The sequence below is a fragment of the Prorops nasuta genome, unplaced genomic scaffold, assembly GCF_024137725.1.
Source record: "Prorops nasuta isolate Cenicafe-Biocafe unplaced genomic scaffold, Cenicafe_Pnas_1.2 PNAS00095, whole genome shotgun sequence".
Classification (NCBI taxonomy): Eukaryota; Metazoa; Arthropoda; class Insecta; order Hymenoptera; family Bethylidae; genus Prorops; species Prorops nasuta.
The window spans coordinates 1-18,289 of record NW_027116892.1 but is presented as its reverse complement, the minus strand read 5'-3'; the positions used below and the strand labels follow the sequence as shown (position 1 = coordinate 18,289).

At 46.9% G+C, this 18,289-nt stretch overlaps 2 protein-coding genes across 2 annotated transcripts; both read left to right on the top strand.

Moving 5' to 3' along the window:
- Positions 1–264: 264 nt before the first annotated feature.
- LOC136784902 (uncharacterized) lies at positions 265–1,373 on the top strand. Its single transcript, XM_066745837.1, has 3 exons — positions 265–330; positions 524–883; positions 955–1,373. Exons 1-3 carry the CDS (start codon positions 280–282, stop codon positions 1,258–1,260), a joined length of 717 nt encoding a protein of 238 aa, XP_066601934.1. The 5' UTR covers positions 265–279; the 3' UTR covers positions 1,261–1,373.
- Positions 1,374–2,507: 1,134 nt separating this feature from the next.
- LOC136784897 (rho GTPase-activating protein 32-like) lies at positions 2,508–18,272 on the top strand. Its single transcript, XM_066745831.1, is given in 11 exon segments — positions 2,508–2,824; positions 6,364–6,693; positions 11,485–11,622; positions 11,749–11,966; positions 12,090–12,276; positions 12,363–12,693; positions 12,819–13,152; positions 13,285–13,625; positions 13,770–14,434; positions 14,546–14,665; positions 14,668–18,272. Coding segments are annotated over 10 exon segments (4,578 nt in total). The 5' UTR covers positions 2,508–2,824; positions 6,364–6,624; the 3' UTR covers positions 16,843–18,272.
- Positions 18,273–18,289: the final 17 nt, after the last annotated feature.

Sequence of the window (18,289 nt, the reverse complement as noted above, 5' to 3'; positions counted from 1 at the left end):
CTCACTGCAGAATCGAAACCTTTCTCTCCTCTCTCTACACACCATGCACGAATAGATTACCTACGGTAGGAAAACAATCCGCCCCGCCGTCGTCGTCCACGCCTGCTGCTGCAGCATGATGCGCGCTCGAACGCTACATGCAGCGCCACCTAGCGGCGTCGCCGCTTGCTATTTGCTGTTACCGACACTGCTGCTCTTGCCATTATTTGCCGCAAGAGGTCGATACTTTCCCTAATTTTACGGCTTTTTCTTCTCAAACAACATTTCCCGCGCGCAATTATGGAAGTTTTCGTCTCACGAGTCGATTCAATAGCCAATACTACTCTAAAGGTACATTTCCATAGCTTTCCTTTCATTTCCAACTCTCTCTCTCTCTTTCTAATTCCCCTTTTTCTTTTCTTTTCCTTCTTCCTCCTCTACAAACAAATCTACTAACCTAAAACTATTCTACATTTTGTAACTTTTGTCTACAAACCTTTCGCCACTTCGTTGCATGGTTTATTCTTCTCTTTTGCATTTCTAGGCCGTTGATAATTTTTTAAATAATTTCTCAGAGCATGCAAACATTGCAAACTCGAATAAGGTCGATGTCAATCTATCAAAGGAAGAGGATTTTTATGCGGTGAAAATTTTCTGTGATAAGGCTCTTGATAACAGATTACAATTTGCTTCCAATGTTTTTTCTGATTTAACGTCGAACGATGGTTTAACAAAATATGTGCACCTAGGGTCAATTATCACGAAAGGTTTACAGAATCAGAAGGGTCTTTTAAGCGAAATCTATTTTATTAAAAGAAAAATATCTTTAAGAAAATGTTCATTTAAAAATCTGTTCGTCAAAGATGATCCTATCGAAACAGAATACACTCTGTTGAGACTAAAGGTTGGTGAGAAATTCAATGAGACTAATATAAGTCATTTAGTTTTTAAGGTTTAATGTAAAAACTTTTGCAGCAGAGTGTTTTATCGAATGATGTAGAAAAATTTAAGAGAATTATACTCGATGGAATAAATGGTCTTCTAGAGACTAAAGTTGGAATCATTAATTTTTACTGTCAGCAAGAGTTGATATTTACCAATCGTCCAGATGCAGCTGATCGATACAAATCATGCGAATTACTCGGTAGTACTCTAGCAAAGATAATCAAGCAAAGTATCAATAATGAATTTCGAGAAGAATGCTTCAAGTGTATGCGAGTGAATTCTTCTCACGAGGCAAAGGATTCTTTAACCAGTAGGTTATTATCATTGATGCCATGACTGCAACGATAGAGCACATTTATCACAAAGCACATTAGTATCCGATTTGTCAGTAATGGTTATTAGAATAATCGTCCAAGAGCAATTGCTGAAATAAATGTGTTTTTACAGTATAGGATGAGTTTGATATATTTCTTTCAGTACTGGTAATTAAATTTTAGTAGAAGTTGTGTAAACATGAGAAGATGACGCGAGCCTCTATAGCGTTTGAAATTGGGATGGATTCAAATAATGTCGCGCGCGTTTCGGTTGTTCGTACAGTCCTGCCGGGAGTTTCTGCGCGTTAGTGGATGCGCGGAGAAACGCCTTCCGTTTTTTAGTCGACGTCTTGTCGAACGAGCTGCAAGAAAGAGAAAGGGAGGGAGAGAGAGAGAGAGAGAGAGAGAGAGAACACGGATAGACTGCGGAAGGGTCAGGTTAGGAAGGTTTGCTGACCATCCATAGAGCTGACAGCGCATCGAAAACAGCGAGCGTCCAGCAGTGATCGTCGTGGTTGTGAATGAAGGTTAGTCGTGGTTGTTAGCTGGTCGATTGTCGCGAGACGATTCCATCCAGCGAATAAATGGCAATGCGATCGTTCAAAGTGCGCGAGAACACCCAGTCGTATGTCGTTTACCCGGCTGTGCTTTGAAACCTTCAGGATTACTATTCGTGAGAGGAAGATGGCTCGTGTGTTGGAATTTCCCAAAGTTTCCCTGGCACTCTAGGAGGGAGAGACCCGCTCGCTGGCCCTACGCTAACTCTCGCTCAACTGCGTAAGAAATAATTTCTACCGAAACCTCCCAAACCTAACCTCTTTCGTCAAGTAAATTGAGCTATACGACATAGCTATTGTACAGTATTATGCTTCCGTATACTCGTACATTTAGCCTATTCACACATTGATTCAAGCAACGTAATATCTCGTTGTTTTATTATTGTTGTTTTTTTGCTTTATGTTAAACGCTTGAGATGTGTGTGGTGTGTATGTGCATGTACAAATGGATAGCCTGTGCAAATAATACATTTCCGGTGGCTTCGGCCACGGATGAAAGATTCAGCTACGAGCACAGATTTTTGCATGCAATTATTAAAATGGCTAGTTTATCAGCGAGCAGTCGAAATGACATGACCTGTTGAAACATTGTGTGTGCGTTGTGTAATTCTATATATATATATATATAAAGCACATAATAAATTTGTTTTCGTAGGGAAAAGCGATGGAACGGTGGGATAAAGTTTTTTCGAACGACCAGTCAAGTGACTCTCCTTGGCCAGTCAAGTTTTGGCTATGTTTGTAGCAGCGCGTACTATGTATATTAATACTCTGCTTAGTATGCGCGCGCGAGTGCAGTTTCGTTTCGGTTCCCCTGCTGCGTGGCCTTATTTGCCAGCGCGGAAATCGCTTGGCGATATACAACTCGATGGAAATGCGTAAATCGTCATCCTCTTGTACGAGTCGAAGCTGCGGAAAGAGGAGAAGAATGAAGGGGCCGCTGCACGCTGATGCCTAGCCACGTCTAGCTAGCCTCTAGCCTCGCGCGATCCCGAGGCGCACGTTTCTCATCAAAACAAATACCAAACGGTATGCTGCTAGCGCTCGCGGCCAGAGGCGGATAAATGGTCTAACGTTGAAGCAACGAAGCAAAATATTGTCTCGTACTAGAGAGAGAGAGAGAGAGAGAGAGTAAAAAATGATTGCCCAGCACACTCTCTTGGAACGACCAAAATTGAAGAGTCTCCGAAGGGGCTTAGGTGTCGTAGTATATTTACATGGCACGCGCTCCTCGCGTTTCCGTTTCTTTGCCGCACGGCGCGTATCTACACCCGTGAACCTATTGTTCGTATCGATCAACGACCACTCGTGCGCCTCTTCTTCCACATTTATCTTGAATTTAATTATAAACCAGTGAAATGGTGCGTTTGGCCGATATACTACTTTTTCGAGGGCAAGATCTTAACCTTGATATACCATAACGTAAAGTTGTCGCATCTCGGTGTAAATAGTCGTTGCGCGCGTTGTGTAAAATCCCGAGGAGGAGAGAGAAAGACCCTCGGCTGGCTGGTCTATTAAGCTCGTTAAATTTAATTCTTACATATATGATTGATTTCCTCGCGGCAACGGTATCAAGTTTCGTATTTTTGCTGCAATTATCGTTCTACTCGATCGTACCCCCGTCCACCTCATTCCCTTATTTGTCATTCCTATATTGTTTACAAATTTTTATCGCAGTTGCTCGTGAAAGCTAATCGTCGCTCCGTCCAAGCGCGTTAAATTTCCACGAATCTTTGCTCCATACAATTTTCGACTCTGCCTCCTATGCCATACAATGGCACATCGAAGCCTAAACACAGCTGGCTATCGTATCGAATCAACTTTTCTACGCTTTCCGCTTAAAACATCAAACTCGCTAGCATGGAAAGCTGTTCGCTCAGCTATAATAAAAGAAAGAAATAAATAAAAAGGGAAGAAGCACATTAATAAAAATTCCATCCGAAGAAAATGTTGTCGCCTTTATGGTTATTCGCAGGAGAGAAAGTTGGTGAAATTAAATGCTTGAGCTCATTGGGGGGGGGGGGGGGGAGGTCTGTATAATTGCTGGAGCGTCGCGTCGTCATAACGGTTTGGCATCGGCCGGCCAGCGAGTGGTGACACGATGGAACGGATGCTCCTCGAAACTTTTTACTCATCCTATGGCTTTGTCATACTATTATTTTGCCTCTTGCCTCCTCTTCCTCCTCCCTCTCCTCCTCCTCTAGCCCATTCGGAATCCTCCGGATCTCTCTCGCGAACCAGCAGAAACGCGAGAGCAGCATCCCCCCCCCCCCCCCCGTCGCGTAAGCGCTGCGTGGACTGTGCAAGACGAAAGAAAAGAAAAACAGCGAAGAGAAAAAGAGGCAATTTCGTCAGCACAGCCGGATCTTCTTTTTCGTCTGAAAGACATATTCTTTCGTCGTGAAAGACTAGCTTTGTTGATCATCGACCAAAGCTCCATCCTTAAAGCTCATAATGGCCCTACTTGTGCAGTGTACATTGATAAGAAAAACTCGACAAATTAGTCTTCTCTCCCCCGAGATTGAGTCTTCCGCGCACACATTTTATCCAATAGAATTTTATCGCGATAATTTCGTTGATTCGGGACGACCGTTCGGATCTCTATGGAAATTGAAAAATTAACTATCAACTGTCGGGGAGATTGTGCAAGTGAATCGTTCGATCAATTTGACAATATACTTTTGCACTGGCTCTCCTCCTCTCTCTCTCTCTCTCTCTCTCTCTCTCTCTCTCTCTCTCTCTCTCTCTCTCGGCGCAAATCTTGGGGATGGGTTTTTTTCGAGTTACACCTTCCATCCATGCCCGCGCGCGCACTGATTGTGTCTCGAGTAATGGGTGGAGGGGGGAGGGCGGCAAGGTCACACAACAACAGACGGATTTCAGTCAGCGACTTTTAGCAACTTCGCCGCGCGTACACGCGGGCAGCTGTAATTTATACGTTTGCCAATTAAAAGCCATGCAATTTTACAAGAAATCCAGCCAGATGGATGCGTTTCCCGCCTTGTTGTCTCTCTCTCTCTCTCTCTCTCTCTCTCTCTCTCGCTGCGAGTAAACATTGTATTACACGATTGTGAAAAAAGAGATTGGACAAGTCAGTGCGCGCATATGAAATGTATACTATATATACTGCGTATATTGATCAAGTTTGGTCACCGATCCCGGCCCTCCTCCCTTCCCTCTTCCTGTGTATATATATCGCACATGTAATTTATTAGTCAGAGAGCAATTATGTAAATCGATGCAACGAATAGCTCGATTTTATTCCTTCAACACATTTAACGGCGTAAAGTTTAAATTTTGTACAAAAGTAAATTGAATGAATAAATTTCTTTTCTCGTGCTTCATTCAAAGTACACTGTTCTTTCATTTGTTGCAAACTCCGTATCGATAGATTCTATACGTGCATGTGTATCTAAATTACGTATGGCTCGTTTGTTTTCCTCAAGTTCTTTCTGGCGGCGCATCTCGCGAGTCTCTCGCGTCGTGCCTGCCTGCCTACCGCCTTGTACTCTGCACTCTCTTGTCGCCAGAGATAAAGCTAATTACTCTTCAATAACGAATCATTGAACGATGCAAAACACGAGTTTAAAGCTTTCTTATACATTCAGTCTAGCAGCTTTGTTAGCTACATTGCACGGTGTATAATGCCCGGTCTATACATACATCATAGACTTTTTTCCTTCAATTCACATCAGTTGGATCAATTCCACAATGCACCCCAAAGAGAAGAGGCGTATTTTAGCCACTCGGCGCTTCACGTGAAACGCTCGAAAGAGTCAAGGATCGTTAATTCCATTTCCCTTGTTTTTTTTTATCTTTTTGGTAACCAGTCGACGATGGGATTGTCAAGTGTTTTTGTATATACCTATACACCTCATCCTTATCGCCAAGGAAGGAATCTTTCTGGAAAATGCTAGAGGATCGATACGCGTCTACGCCGCGCGCTAAATCTATATATGTGTCTCGTAGAATCTTATTCTATATATATGTGATATATACCAGGGGGAATCTATTTATTTTAATTTGCCCTATATAGATTCTGTGCAGGCGTAAAAACGCATTTATCTCCCCGCGGCGTTACTATGCGAAAGGTGCGATTTTTTGCGCAATACCTTTTAGAATATGTATAAAGATGGAAAGGAGTCTCGCGAGATCAAAAAGGTTTCGTGCAACAGAAACAAAGATAAATGTGAATTTTTGCGTCGATCTTCCGTGTCGAATTAGAGAGACGCTCTGTACGCACACGTGTGTGCGTGCGTGCGCGCGAGAGGTTCTGCAATGCGGACCGGAAGTAACACACGCGGTAGCAAGCTCCGGTAATAAGGAAGAAGCTGCTACTGCTCTCTCGGCTAGCTCATAAATTTAAATTGCTTTTGGCTGCTTTCGCTTTTCACGGGACGTTCGAGAAATCGGAGAGTTTGATCTTTCCTCTGTGTGTGTGGGTGTGTGTGTGCGCGCGCGCGCGAGGAAAGATCGTTCTCTTCTCGGATTGCCAATTTGATTTGCGATTTTTTTCCTCTCCTCCCCCTTTGTATTTAATTGTTTTAACAAGATTGTGCTTTTTGCAGGATATAGCCGAGTACGAGGTAGAGAGCGTGGGAGAAGCAAGAGGAGGAGGAGGAGGAGGAGGAGGAGGAGGTGGAGGAGGAAGAGGAGGGAGCCGAAGGAGAAGAAAAATGAGATGGTTGTGTGGGGATTAAAGTGAATTTTCCAAGGTCACCGTGGCGCGTGGCAAACCGGGCCAGAGGCCTGGATCCTCTTCCTCCTCCGCCTCTGCCTCCGCCTCCTCCCCCTCCCCGTCCTACTCCACGACGGAGAGGCTTACAAAGATGCCAGGACCAACGGCCGACAGGCCTCGCGCGCACAGGCTCACCGACATCGAGCCCCAAACTGCCAAGGTAAATCGTTTCCTTTCCTTCTCTCTCTCTCTCTTGGATTTGCGCTATATTATACGCTATTGTCACACATCCGTGCCCATTCCCACAATTTCATAACAGTATATATTTATTTACGTATGTATGTATGTGTTTGTTCAGATGCAGGCTACCAATACCGTTTAATTGAGAGAAATTGATAGTTCTCTCTCTCTCTCTCTCTCTCTTTCCATCTGAGAAATTGTATATAGTTGAAAGAGAGAAAGAGGAAATGGGGGTTCGACTCGACTCGTTCCTTCCGATTGCTACTGCTCGATAAAACTATCAATGGAAGAGTATATAGAGTGAGAATTGTGTAGTGGAATTTGACTGGAGTGACTGAAACGCGAGTAGAATTGGACAAGTGCGAGAAAAGGCGCGAGGAGAGACGGGCAGGCAGGCAGGCAGGCACACAGTTGAAGCAAACCTTCCTAGCCACGCACATGTAATATTTCAAGTCTGCTTTCAAAGATTGGATGGATTTTTATTTGTAGAGACTGGCTAGATCGAGTTTCGCAGTTTCACCGTCGCATTAATTTCCAAGCTTATCTACGTGGTAGGTATATATATTATGCACGACGACGAGACGATTGGCCAGATAAATTCTTCTCGAGGAGAGAATATAAGATTAAAGAGAGCGCGCACGAAGGGTTGATTGTTCTCTCCTCGGAAAAACTCATTTCACCAATATATATTATTGGCCTCAACGCGTTGGACAAATTTTTGTCAAGAATTTTCCGCATCTCCTCGCTAGACGGAGAGAGAGAGAGAGGGAGGGAGAGAGTGGTAAACATTCTCCGTTTGTCAGTTGCTCGTCGCCTGATGGAAGGGAGGTAGAGGTATGTTTGGCCGGTGGTGACGCGCTCGCGTTCGACCTCCCATGCAACTTGAGTGAATGATACGCCAGTGGGGTGTCAACTATCATTTTGTATCCTTGGCGGCTGCTCGGTCGGCTTGGCTCCCTGGCAGCAAGCTCGCTCTCTCTATAGCACCTTTAAACATTTTCCTCCTACTCGTTGGAACGTGTGTGTGTGTGTGTATGTGTGCTCTGGTATCTGCGCGTTCTTACACCTCCCTCCTCTCCTCCTCATTAGTCATCAGAGTTTCTTCTGGCACCGGCACACGGTCCCATCGCGCATCACATGCATACTATGAAATTATGTATGTAACTATATGGGGAGGGGCAGTGTTTGTTTCTTCGCCAAAATAGAGCCTCCATTCAAGTTTATTTCACAGCGCCTAGTCGAGCCTTCCTCTCTTTCTTTTTTCCTTAGATATAGGTGCCACACACTACTTGTGCTAGGCAGGATCAGAGTTTGCAATTCGCTAACGGTACACGCTCCAGTGAATATCTTTAATAATCAATTATATGTCCTATATACTGTTACATGCCGAGTGAACATGTGCGCAGCAAGCTTTCTCTCTCTCTCTCTCTCTCTCTCTCTCTCTCTCCCGACGCTCATTTACAATTGGGGAGATTGGCGGTGGTGATGCACATTTCCGTCCCTCTCTCTCTCTCTTCCCTATATGTATACACGTACGGCGGTCATCCGTCTCTCTCTCTCTCTCTCTCTCTAAATTCAATACTCTCTCCCGTCCCCAGCGATAAACGCGTACATCTACCTTAATTTGCGCGCACTATAAAACGGAAAGAAAGATATCCTTTAAGAGATTATTTTTTCTCGCGAAGCTTTCTATATAAAAACAACTAGGAATATTGCAAGTTTAGCGCAGGCTATAGTAGCGTACAGTAGTGCGATGGTGTACGCGTAATTTAGCTATACCGTTAGATAAGTTGTCTCGAATGCCAAAGGAGAGAGAGAGTCGAGCGCAAAACTGTCTGCGGCTGGAACTTTATGCTTGACAGGATATTTCAATCAGCTGTCGCGACGATCTCTCTAGGAGGGGGATAATCGACTGTGAAATCCATGCTAGCGCTGGAAATAACACTTGTTCCTTCCTCCTTTCGAGCGTTCGCCGATCTCGCTCCAACAACCAATGGAGCTAGGCTTATTCTTTTCAAAACTTATGCTTCTTATTGCAATATGATAATACGAGGCAGATGTATCGGTGTAATTTACCTCTCTAAATAATCGGGATGTTTTCCTCGTTTTTTTTTCTCGGATAAACAGACGAATCTCGCTCCAGCAAATCCAAGGGAATTTCGTGCATGTATTGTAGAAGGGGGGAGGGGGCGCTCACGTCCTTCGTCTACCGCCGCCGTGGTCGCCGAACTTGACCGAAATTCCTCGTACGGTCTCCGCGAGTGTTGCTCCTACCACCCACCCACCCATACATGCCTTGCAATGTTCTTCTTCAAGGTCAATCGACTTCTACCAACCCCCCGTTCATTCGATCATTCTCTCTCTCTCTCTCTCTCTCTCTCTCACACACACACACACAGAATTATCATATATCACTCTCGTCTCTCTTATTTCTTCTCGAAGCTTTGCCTCGAGAAATCTCTTTACGAGAGAAGAATTGCAGTCCATCGATGTTTCTTGCTTAGACTCCGTATAGATAATATATCTGGTAGTGAGAGCTATATAGAAGGGCTGGACGCGTGTGCGCGTACCCGTGTTTATCCAGCTCTCTGCCAAAAAGTTGATTGACCCTAAATCAGACGGTGGAGGAGACGGTCGCAGCTGTTGAGAAAAATGGATTGGTTCCTCTTCAGGGTCTTTGCTGCTGTGCTCCTCAGTTTGGCACGAAACTTTTGTCGATACTAGACAACTCACCGCGTATATTTTTGGCTACTTGAAATATATCGCGTGGATCGAGGGAGAGGCTTGAAAAGTAGGCCAATATAGAAATGAAAATGTTTGCAGTTCGTGGATTAAACGACCATGAAACACGGTAAATCCCTCGAATTAATCGCAACTATCGCGTTAGAAATGAACTCGAGAGCTTCCGTCCCCCTCTGTTTGTTAGCCCGTTAACACCGCGTTAATTCTACCAGCAAATATTTTCTGGCCCGGGACACGTATACGTATATTTCTATAAAATGATTGTGAAGCCTCATTCTACGGAGGTACATAGCTGGAGGCCGCCGCATGACGAAGCTTGAATTTCAATCGCGTGAAACGAAGAAAATGACAATGAGTTTGTCAATTGGCAAAACGTCCTGCGCGAGAGTTTACTGGGTCAGCGCATTTTTGGCCGACGTCGCGAAGAAACCTATAAACCGTGTGTATTTTCGAGCGAAAGAGACCTAGAAAACCCCTCTGGCTCCGCGAAACAAGTAAGGACTGCTGCGGTACTGCGGTACCTCTACGTACGTACTGCGGGAGAGAACCTTTGACAGATTTGAATAAAGCTCGTATTGCGGACATTTCGAACGATGGCCATGCCAATAATACCATCGGATAGGGGACAAAAATCTAAGTAAAAAAGTTGTAAACACTTTTTTCCTAGGACCCTTAGTTAAAAAGCTATATACTCGCAATTAAAGATTATCCTTTAAAGTAGCCTTTCTTAAAGGGGAAGATTGTTTTGTGTGTGTGTGGTCGCGCGCATTATAAGACCAAAAATGCTAAGATTCTGTGAATTAGAATACTGAGAAAAATACAAAGGCAAACATCCACTCGAGCCTATTCAATTGGTTCAAGGCCGATCGGCAGCTTCGAATGCGAGCGCCATAAAAACAATCAAAACATAAACACACCATTTCGATCTAGGCTTCAGTGGATCTTTGGCTTTGTATTTTTCTCAGTATTCTAATTCACAGAATCTTAGCATTTTTGGTCTCATAATGCGCGCGACCACACACACACAAAACAATCTTCCCCTTTAAGAAAGGCTACTTTAATGGATAATATTTAATTGCGAGTAGCTTCTTAACTAAGGGTGCTAGGAAAAAAGTGTTTACAACTTTTTTATTTAGACTTTTGTCCCCTATCCGATGGTATTGGCTTTATATACATATACGAGTGTTCAATGGAGGAGAGATGTGGAATTCTATTAGAAACCACATACGCTATTTCTTCACATTCTTACAGCTATCTACATATAAATCTTTATCTATATTGCTAGGAAAAATAAGGATAAAGCAAACTCTCGTCTTTTGTTTATTTTTGTCTCCATGTAGCGAGAGATCGGTGAATTTTCGGGAGACTCTGGAGCGTCGCCCGTCCCACGCACCGTATGTACGAAGCGAGTCGCGACGGTTGGTCCTGAGGTCAGTTGCTGCGAGCGCGAGTAGACGTGGTGCACGGTTGACGATGGTGCAACTGCTCCACTACGTGCAAGTCGCGCGAGCGCGCCGCCTTGCCTCCCTCTGCCCTCCCGTCATTAATAACACCAATGCTCCTAGGCCACACACACACACACACAAACGAGATAATTTATAGCACTTTAATTCACGCTCAAAGCCGGGCGCGGTCATGCAGTTGTGTCACACCAGTTACAACACCGTCAAAATTGCACATGACAATCATAATAATATAAATGGCTAGCGTGCGAGAAGCGTTGTGCCGATTGCCAAGCAGAGTCTTTCCTCTTTCCGAGGACCTCGTTCATCGCTGGCGCCTACGAATGCCTCGCCACCAGCAAGACTCTTGGTTTATCGCGGCGAGAAGGAGAGTCGTCCGAAACAATCGAATCCCGCTCCATCGGTCAAGCTCGACGACACGCAAATACACATATAGTATAAATAATAAGTATATTTTGAAGATGCGCGCAGCATTTTTGGCGGGATGCGATACTGCTGCTGAGACCGATCGAACGATTCGAGATAAGCGAGAAATGGGAGAAATAAGAGTGTGTGTTTTGTTACAGCAATTGGGACGGAATGTGGGGGATGCCTTTGGTACACCGGTGAGCTCTGGCAGCAACATGTGTAGCATCGCCAGATTTCCCAAGTTGGACGAGTGCGCGCATTTTCATTACGAGCACGTAGAACTCGGCACTTTGGAGGTAAGTCATTCCACGTGTCTAAGGGGTGGGATGATATGGGCGGAGCGCGCAGCTAACCAGAGGCAATTTATATATATTTGTATCGCGAACGACGCTGGCTTGGGGCGCACGCACACACACGCGCAGGTTACCATCAGCTATGGCTCCAATGACTCGGACACCTACGCGGTCAGAGTGACTTCCGGCGACGCCTGCTGGACCCTTCAAAGGTCCTACGACAACTTTGTCATGTTCGACAAGCAGCTGCACCGCTGCATATTCGACAGAAAGTTCTCCGGTCTCGCAAAGCTGCCCGACGCAAGGCCGAACAACACCTGTGACCTCCTACGCGATTACCTTCGCAGGTTATAATTATTAATTCATAACGCAATCCTGCATGCCTGCCCCGTTAAATACCTACGCGAGATTCATTATTGAGCAGCAATAGGAGAGAACGATCCCATCGACAGCGCGTCTTCTTCTCGCAGGTTTACGCAGCTTAATCACGAAGGGCTGAATTGCGGGCCGGTGCTCAACTGGCTGCAGTTGGACAATCGAGGAAGAAGAATTTTGGTGCCAGAATCTGACTCCTATCCCATCAACACGCCCGCGGTAGCCGCCGCTTACGCCGTCAGGCCTTACTTGGGCAAGGCGTGGGACGAGATATCGTTCATGGTGGGTAACCACTCTCCCACACACACACCCTACCACGACGTTGGAAAAGGATGGACGCTTACTCTCTCTCTCTTGATTTTTTGCAGGTCGGCGATATGATTTCCGTGATAGACATGCCCCCGCCGGAAGAGAGTACCTGGTGGCGGGGAAAGCTCGGTTTCGCGGTCGGCTTCTTCCCCGCGGATCGCGTGGCGGTCATTGGCGACAAAGTGCCGCGTCACTTGACGGCATTCAACAGCGTCCAATCGAAATTGCCGGTCAAGCCGGTCCTCAGGAAACACGGCAAACTCATCGCATTCTTCAGATCGTTCATTCTGAACAGGCCGTCGAGGAGGAGGCTCAAGCAATCGGGTATCCTGAAAGAGCGTGTTTTTGGCTGCGACCTTGGAGAGCATCTCTTAAATTCCGGCCAAGATGGTACGCCACTCTCAGTTTCTACTCATGCACCAATCCCCCACCCCCTCAATTATGCCACGTATATAAGTACACCTGGGTAACGACAGAGAGTTTCACCCTGTGAAGATGTTGTCTCGTATTTGCAGTTCCTACTGTATTGACGTGCTGCGCCGAGTTCATCGAGAGCCACGGTTTGGTCGATGGGATTTATCGTCTGAGCGGCGTCACCTCGAATATTCAAAGATTGAGAAACGCATTCGACGAGGACCGTGTGCCAGCATTGCATTCCGACGAAAGTATTCTACAAGACATTCACTCGGTGGCTTCGCTCCTCAAGATGTATTTCCGCGAGCTGCCGAATCCTCTCTGCACCTATCAGCTCTATTCCACCTTTGTCAGCGCGGTCCAAGCTAGCACGGATGCCGAGAGGCTCAGGAGAATGAGGGACGCAGTTAGAAAATTACCACCTCCTCATTACAGGTGTGATATACGTACCATTCTTTCATAGGCCCTCCCTCTTCCCCTACAATTTTTTATCATCTGCATGCAATTATCGGCGATACGCGCTCTACTATCGCGTCGCACAATACACATTCTCTCTCTCCACTCCAGGACGCTGGAATATCTGATGAGGCACTTGGTCAGAGTGGCAGCCAGGGGTAGCGAGACGGGAATGACACCGCGAAACGTGGCCATTGTCTGGGCGCCGAATTTACTACGGTGCAAGGAGCTGGAGGTGGGCGGAGTGGCCGCGCTCCAAGGAGTAGGAGTCCAGGCGGTAGTGACCGAATTTCTAGTATGCTACGCCGAGCTAATCTTTGGCGACGGTCCCGTCGGCCGTCCAAAGTCTCTCGCCATCACCACACCCGCGAGACTCTTGAGTCTCGAGGAAGCCAGAAACAGAATTCTACGCGGTGAACCCGACTACATAGAGGTTGGCGCTGGCACGTCAGGTATCACCATTTTCCTATACGCTCCTCATTCTCAATATTCCTCCAAAGGGAGTATTCGTGCCTGTACAAGACGCGGGCGTACCAGCACACGACATCTTGGACAGATTCTCGATCGATGTCTCACGATAACTCGCTTCTTTCCAGGATTGCCACTGCAGTACCACACGGTGATAGAGTTGCCGAGGAAGAGGACCGGCGGTGGCAGCGGTAGCGGAAGCGGGAGCGGCAGTGGTGGCTCCAAGAGAAGCCCGTCCCTCAACTGGCGTGCTCTCTTCGGTCGCGGTGGCTCGGGCGCCAGGGGAAAGGCCAGACAGGTGGGCGCCACCACGGCTCAAGCGGACGCGGTACCGAGCTCCTTGAATTCCCTCAGACGCTTGAGGCCGGTGAAGAGCGCCGACAGCTTGGACGGCGAGGACAGCCTCGGTCCTCTCCTCGGCTCCCCGCCGGCCAGAGCCTGCGGCCACAGTAGATCGGTCTCGCACGATTCCTACTTCGATCACCTTGCCGCCGCTGCCGCGACCGCCGCCGCCGCCGCCGCCGCCGACGCCGACGCGCCGAGTACCGCTTCCCCGCTCGATCTATCCGAGATCCAGCTGAATTTTGATCTCGAGGAGAGGGAGATGAGAATGTTCTCGGAAGAGGAGAGCGGGGGCGTGGGATCGGTCGAGGCTTCCCCGAGGAGACAGAGATCCGACACCATTCAGAGCAACCCAACGACCGGTGGCTCCAAGAGGAAAAGGTCCAGACTCGAGGAGAGGCTTCACTGCGACGTCGAGCTTAGATTCATCGACAGCCAGAGTCCCGATCAGGTAGGGCGGGGCGCGCGCGCGTCTCTCCGGCAATCTCTTCTCTCTCTCTCTCTCTCTCTCTCGCGCTCGCGCGCATCCAACCTTGCACCAATCTCTTCCCTTTGCTTTTAGGTCATGGTGTCGGCCGACATTCACAATTTGGTGGAGACACCATCCCCGTTGCCAACGCCCGGCTATCTGCCGCTGCTCTCCGAAGCCTCGACACCGTTGACGCCTGCCACGCTCCAGGAGGCGCAGCCTCTCACTCCGTCTCGCCAATCACGTCGAGCAGTCCTAGAATAAGTTTTAGAAGCTTTACCTTACCGTTAGAACTTGACTTTGATCAGAGTAACTCGAGCAAACTCAACAGAATTAGCGTTTCTTCCGAGAAAACGGCCAACCCTAGTCATAGGTTATCTGTAAACTTGGACGAGCAACAGACCAACTCAAAGTCCTGCGAGAGGATACGAACGTACGACAGGCACGAGCCCTACGATACCAAGGATCCTTCCAAGCTATCCGCAAATCCATCGAGCGCCGGCTCTCCGGAGGTACAGGATCAGGGCATGACCCCTTGCAAAAGGTTGCTTCTGTCACCCTGCAGCGACATCGACATCGACGTCGATTCCGGTAAATTGGTCCCCTCGCCCCCGTGCAACGATCAGGCGCCTCTTGGCACGGAGGAGACGAGGAATTCGGGCAAGAGCCAGGAGACCGACGATGGAGGCAAACGTGAGGCGCTCGACGGCGAGTCCCCCGCCTCGCAACACCAACGCTTGGCCAATCGTTCCAACAACAACTCTAGGGGAGTAGATCCTGCCTTGGCAGGTTCTAGCAACACCGACATGGACTCGCCAATGTCGTGCGAGCACACGCTGGAGGATCTGCCAGATTCTGGCTTTGTAATCTGTGATAGCTCCGACAAGATGTTCTCCAATACGGAGACACCGCAGATCACCACCAACACGAATGATTCTGGTGATTGGGTGATCGTCGAGAGGACTACGGCATCCATCACGACTCCCAACAGCGATTCCAACAGTCCGAAGGACGAGCTGGAGGGTACTGTAAACCCGGCAATAGCGACCGATACTCCCCAGCTAAGGTCCAGGTCGGAGAACATGTCGAGGACGTCGCTCGATCTGACCATGGGCTCGACTATCGACACCGATACATCCTGCATCGGTACCAGCGATCTCACCGAGAGTCCAGTCTTGCTTCAGGAGAGCAACGAGCTGGCCTTTGATCCAGTCGACTCCTCCAGGTGCTGCGGCAAAGAATTCAACGCGGCGGAGGAGTGCGGCGCCGCTGCATCTGCCGCCCCCACTAATCACGATCCTGGCTCGATGATTATCCGCAAGACCACCGCCAGCATCCTCGGCGGAGCCGAAGATATCGGTAAAGGCGATACGAACGAGAGCGACTTCGATAAAGAAAACGAGATGGAAGTACCAAAGTCTCGGGCCAACAGGGCTAGCGAGAATCAGCGTATCGACAGGACGGCGCACGACCCTTCCAAGGATCGTTCGGTGGAGAGCGAAAGGCTGAAAGAAAAGTGCCAAAGTTTTGAGAATCGCTCGTCGAGCAAGAACAACGGCCAAGCGGAGTGTTCGTTGAGACGCACCGACGAGCAAATATGCCAAAAGAGTCTGATGGACGATTCCTCGAAGAACCTTGCCGCAGGAACGACCGAGGCTTCGAAGAGCTCCGGGGACGCGTCCATGGAGGAATCCATCGTTCTACGAGACACCGCGGCGATACTCCAGGAGCTGGCGTTGCAACGTTTATCGGGTGGTCTGGTGAAGGATTACTATCCGGCGCCCAGGAGGAAAGAGGCTGCAGAGATTCGCGATCGCAAGAGCTTCGACTCGGAGAGCGCGCGAGACGTTGCGAGGGAGAGGAAGATCAGGCAGGAATTGGACTCTGCCAGCAGACCGGCAACGACGACGACGACGACGACGGCGGTGGCGGCGGCGGCGGCGGAGAAAGCCGAAGAGCCGAACAGTACAGTGGTGTCGCACTTGCCACCTTGCGTGAGGGCCCGTTACGCCAGAGCGACCAGAGCAGCACTCAGCAGATCCCTCGACGAGGCTAAATTCAAGCAAATGGCCGGTGATTGCGGTGGGTCCTCACTGCGTGTCAAATCGTCCCCGGACGAGTCTCACAGCTCGACGCCGAATGTTGGGGCCGATACCAGTTCTGGCAATGGCTTGGAGAGGACATACCTCAGGAATCTGGGTGGATTGGATTTGGGTGATCCGCAATGCAGGGAAAGAATAGAAAAGTACAAAGAGGAAAGGAGAATTTTTTTGAGAGATAAATACAGGTCGGAGAGTTTTCGCGGCGTTGCGTCCAGAGTCGAGGATGACGGGGAGCAAGCCCTGTTAGCTAGATTGAAGCAACGAGCTTCCAGACCCACTCTTCATTAGGGTTCGCAAGTGATATATATATATATATACATACATACATACCCCCTCCTCCTGGTCACTCGCAATTTACATGTAAACACACAGAGAAACCCTCCTTTCCACATCAACCCCCCCCCTCTCTCTCTCTCTCTCTATATCTCTCCCTCCCTCTCTTTCCCTCAACGCAATGTTTATCCTTACTACTGTGACCCATTATTACAATCCAATAGAGAGTATCAAGCCTCTCCTCCACGACTCACTTTATTGCCAAATCTTTTAAATACTCTTATCCAAGATTGATATTATGACATGTCGTCGGCAGCTTTAATCTGCAAGAATTTAAGTAAGAATTTTTATCGGTTTCTAACCAATTTTGTAGAATCTCTTGCAAAATGGTGATCCGTGGCAAATGTAGAAAATTTCAAATTGCGTATTATTTACATACATGACCGAGGTATAATTGAATGGATGATTGATTAATCGTTTGAAAACAGAGCCTATTGCAATAAGGGAATATCCTATGGTATAATGATTTTACAGGCTGCTGATCGAACCGCTTATCGAATCTCGTACACAGTGGAGTGACAAAAAGGTTCGACAGCAGTGATTTTACCGATAAAGATAACTTATGCACGCTTGGAATACAAGGAATTTGGCCTAAGTGATATTTTATAAATTCTTCATTTCTTCATAGACAATTGTGGACACTGAGTTATAGCTAAGCAGCATAAACGTTTTATACAATTTAATTATAGGAGAAATATGTTGTTTCGCTTGTGTCGAAAGCTTTACGCATGCTATTCACAGATTATGTACAGATATAGATGTTTACCATTTAGTTTGATAATATTGGTTCACAACACGGAGACTGGGAAAGTTTATAATGCGATTCCCCAGAGAAGATAAAGACTTTCTATTGATCGATCAATATATGCATATATATATATATAAATATATATATATATATATATATTATACTGATATTTTAAAATGATTATTAAGGTTTCGTATATATATATCTCACAATATAGTTTATAATGTTAAATAGGAGCATTCCCTCAGATTCAATTTTAATCTGCTCGAATACTGATACTGCTCTTCTGACAACATGTATTTCTTTCTCTTTGTTTTTTTGTCTGTCCTTACACAAGGCCACGATAACTTTGAGTCCGTCGCTCGAAAATCATTACTCGTTAGATTTTTCCTCTTTTGTTCGTTTTGCAATTGTTATTGTTACTAGCAAAAGTAAAACATTACGTTTAAGGTGACGTTGGAGAGAGAATATTCGAATGTTCCATTCACTGTGGAAAAAATGTCTACGAAAGATTAATTATTGAGCCTAAATTAAAAAGTAGGTGTTTGCAATATGAGTGGAAGTGTGATTCAACAGCCGCAATTATTTCTCACCATTATTTCTAGTTATTAATTATAGTGTTGTTGCGATTAATATACTCGGGGCTCCCTATAA

Excerpts from the sequence above, each read along its gene's own strand:
- LOC136784902 (XM_066745837.1), top strand. The coding sequence starts at position 280 with ATGGAAGTTTTCGTCTCACGAGTCGATTCAATAGCCAATACTACTCTA. Across the intron at positions 331-523 it reads TAGCCAATACTACTCTAAAG|GCCGTTGATAATTTTTTAAA; the intron begins GTACATTTCCAT and ends TTGCATTTCTAG. Across the intron at positions 884-954 it reads ACACTCTGTTGAGACTAAAG|CAGAGTGTTTTATCGAATGA; the intron begins GTTGGTGAGAAA and ends AAACTTTTGCAG.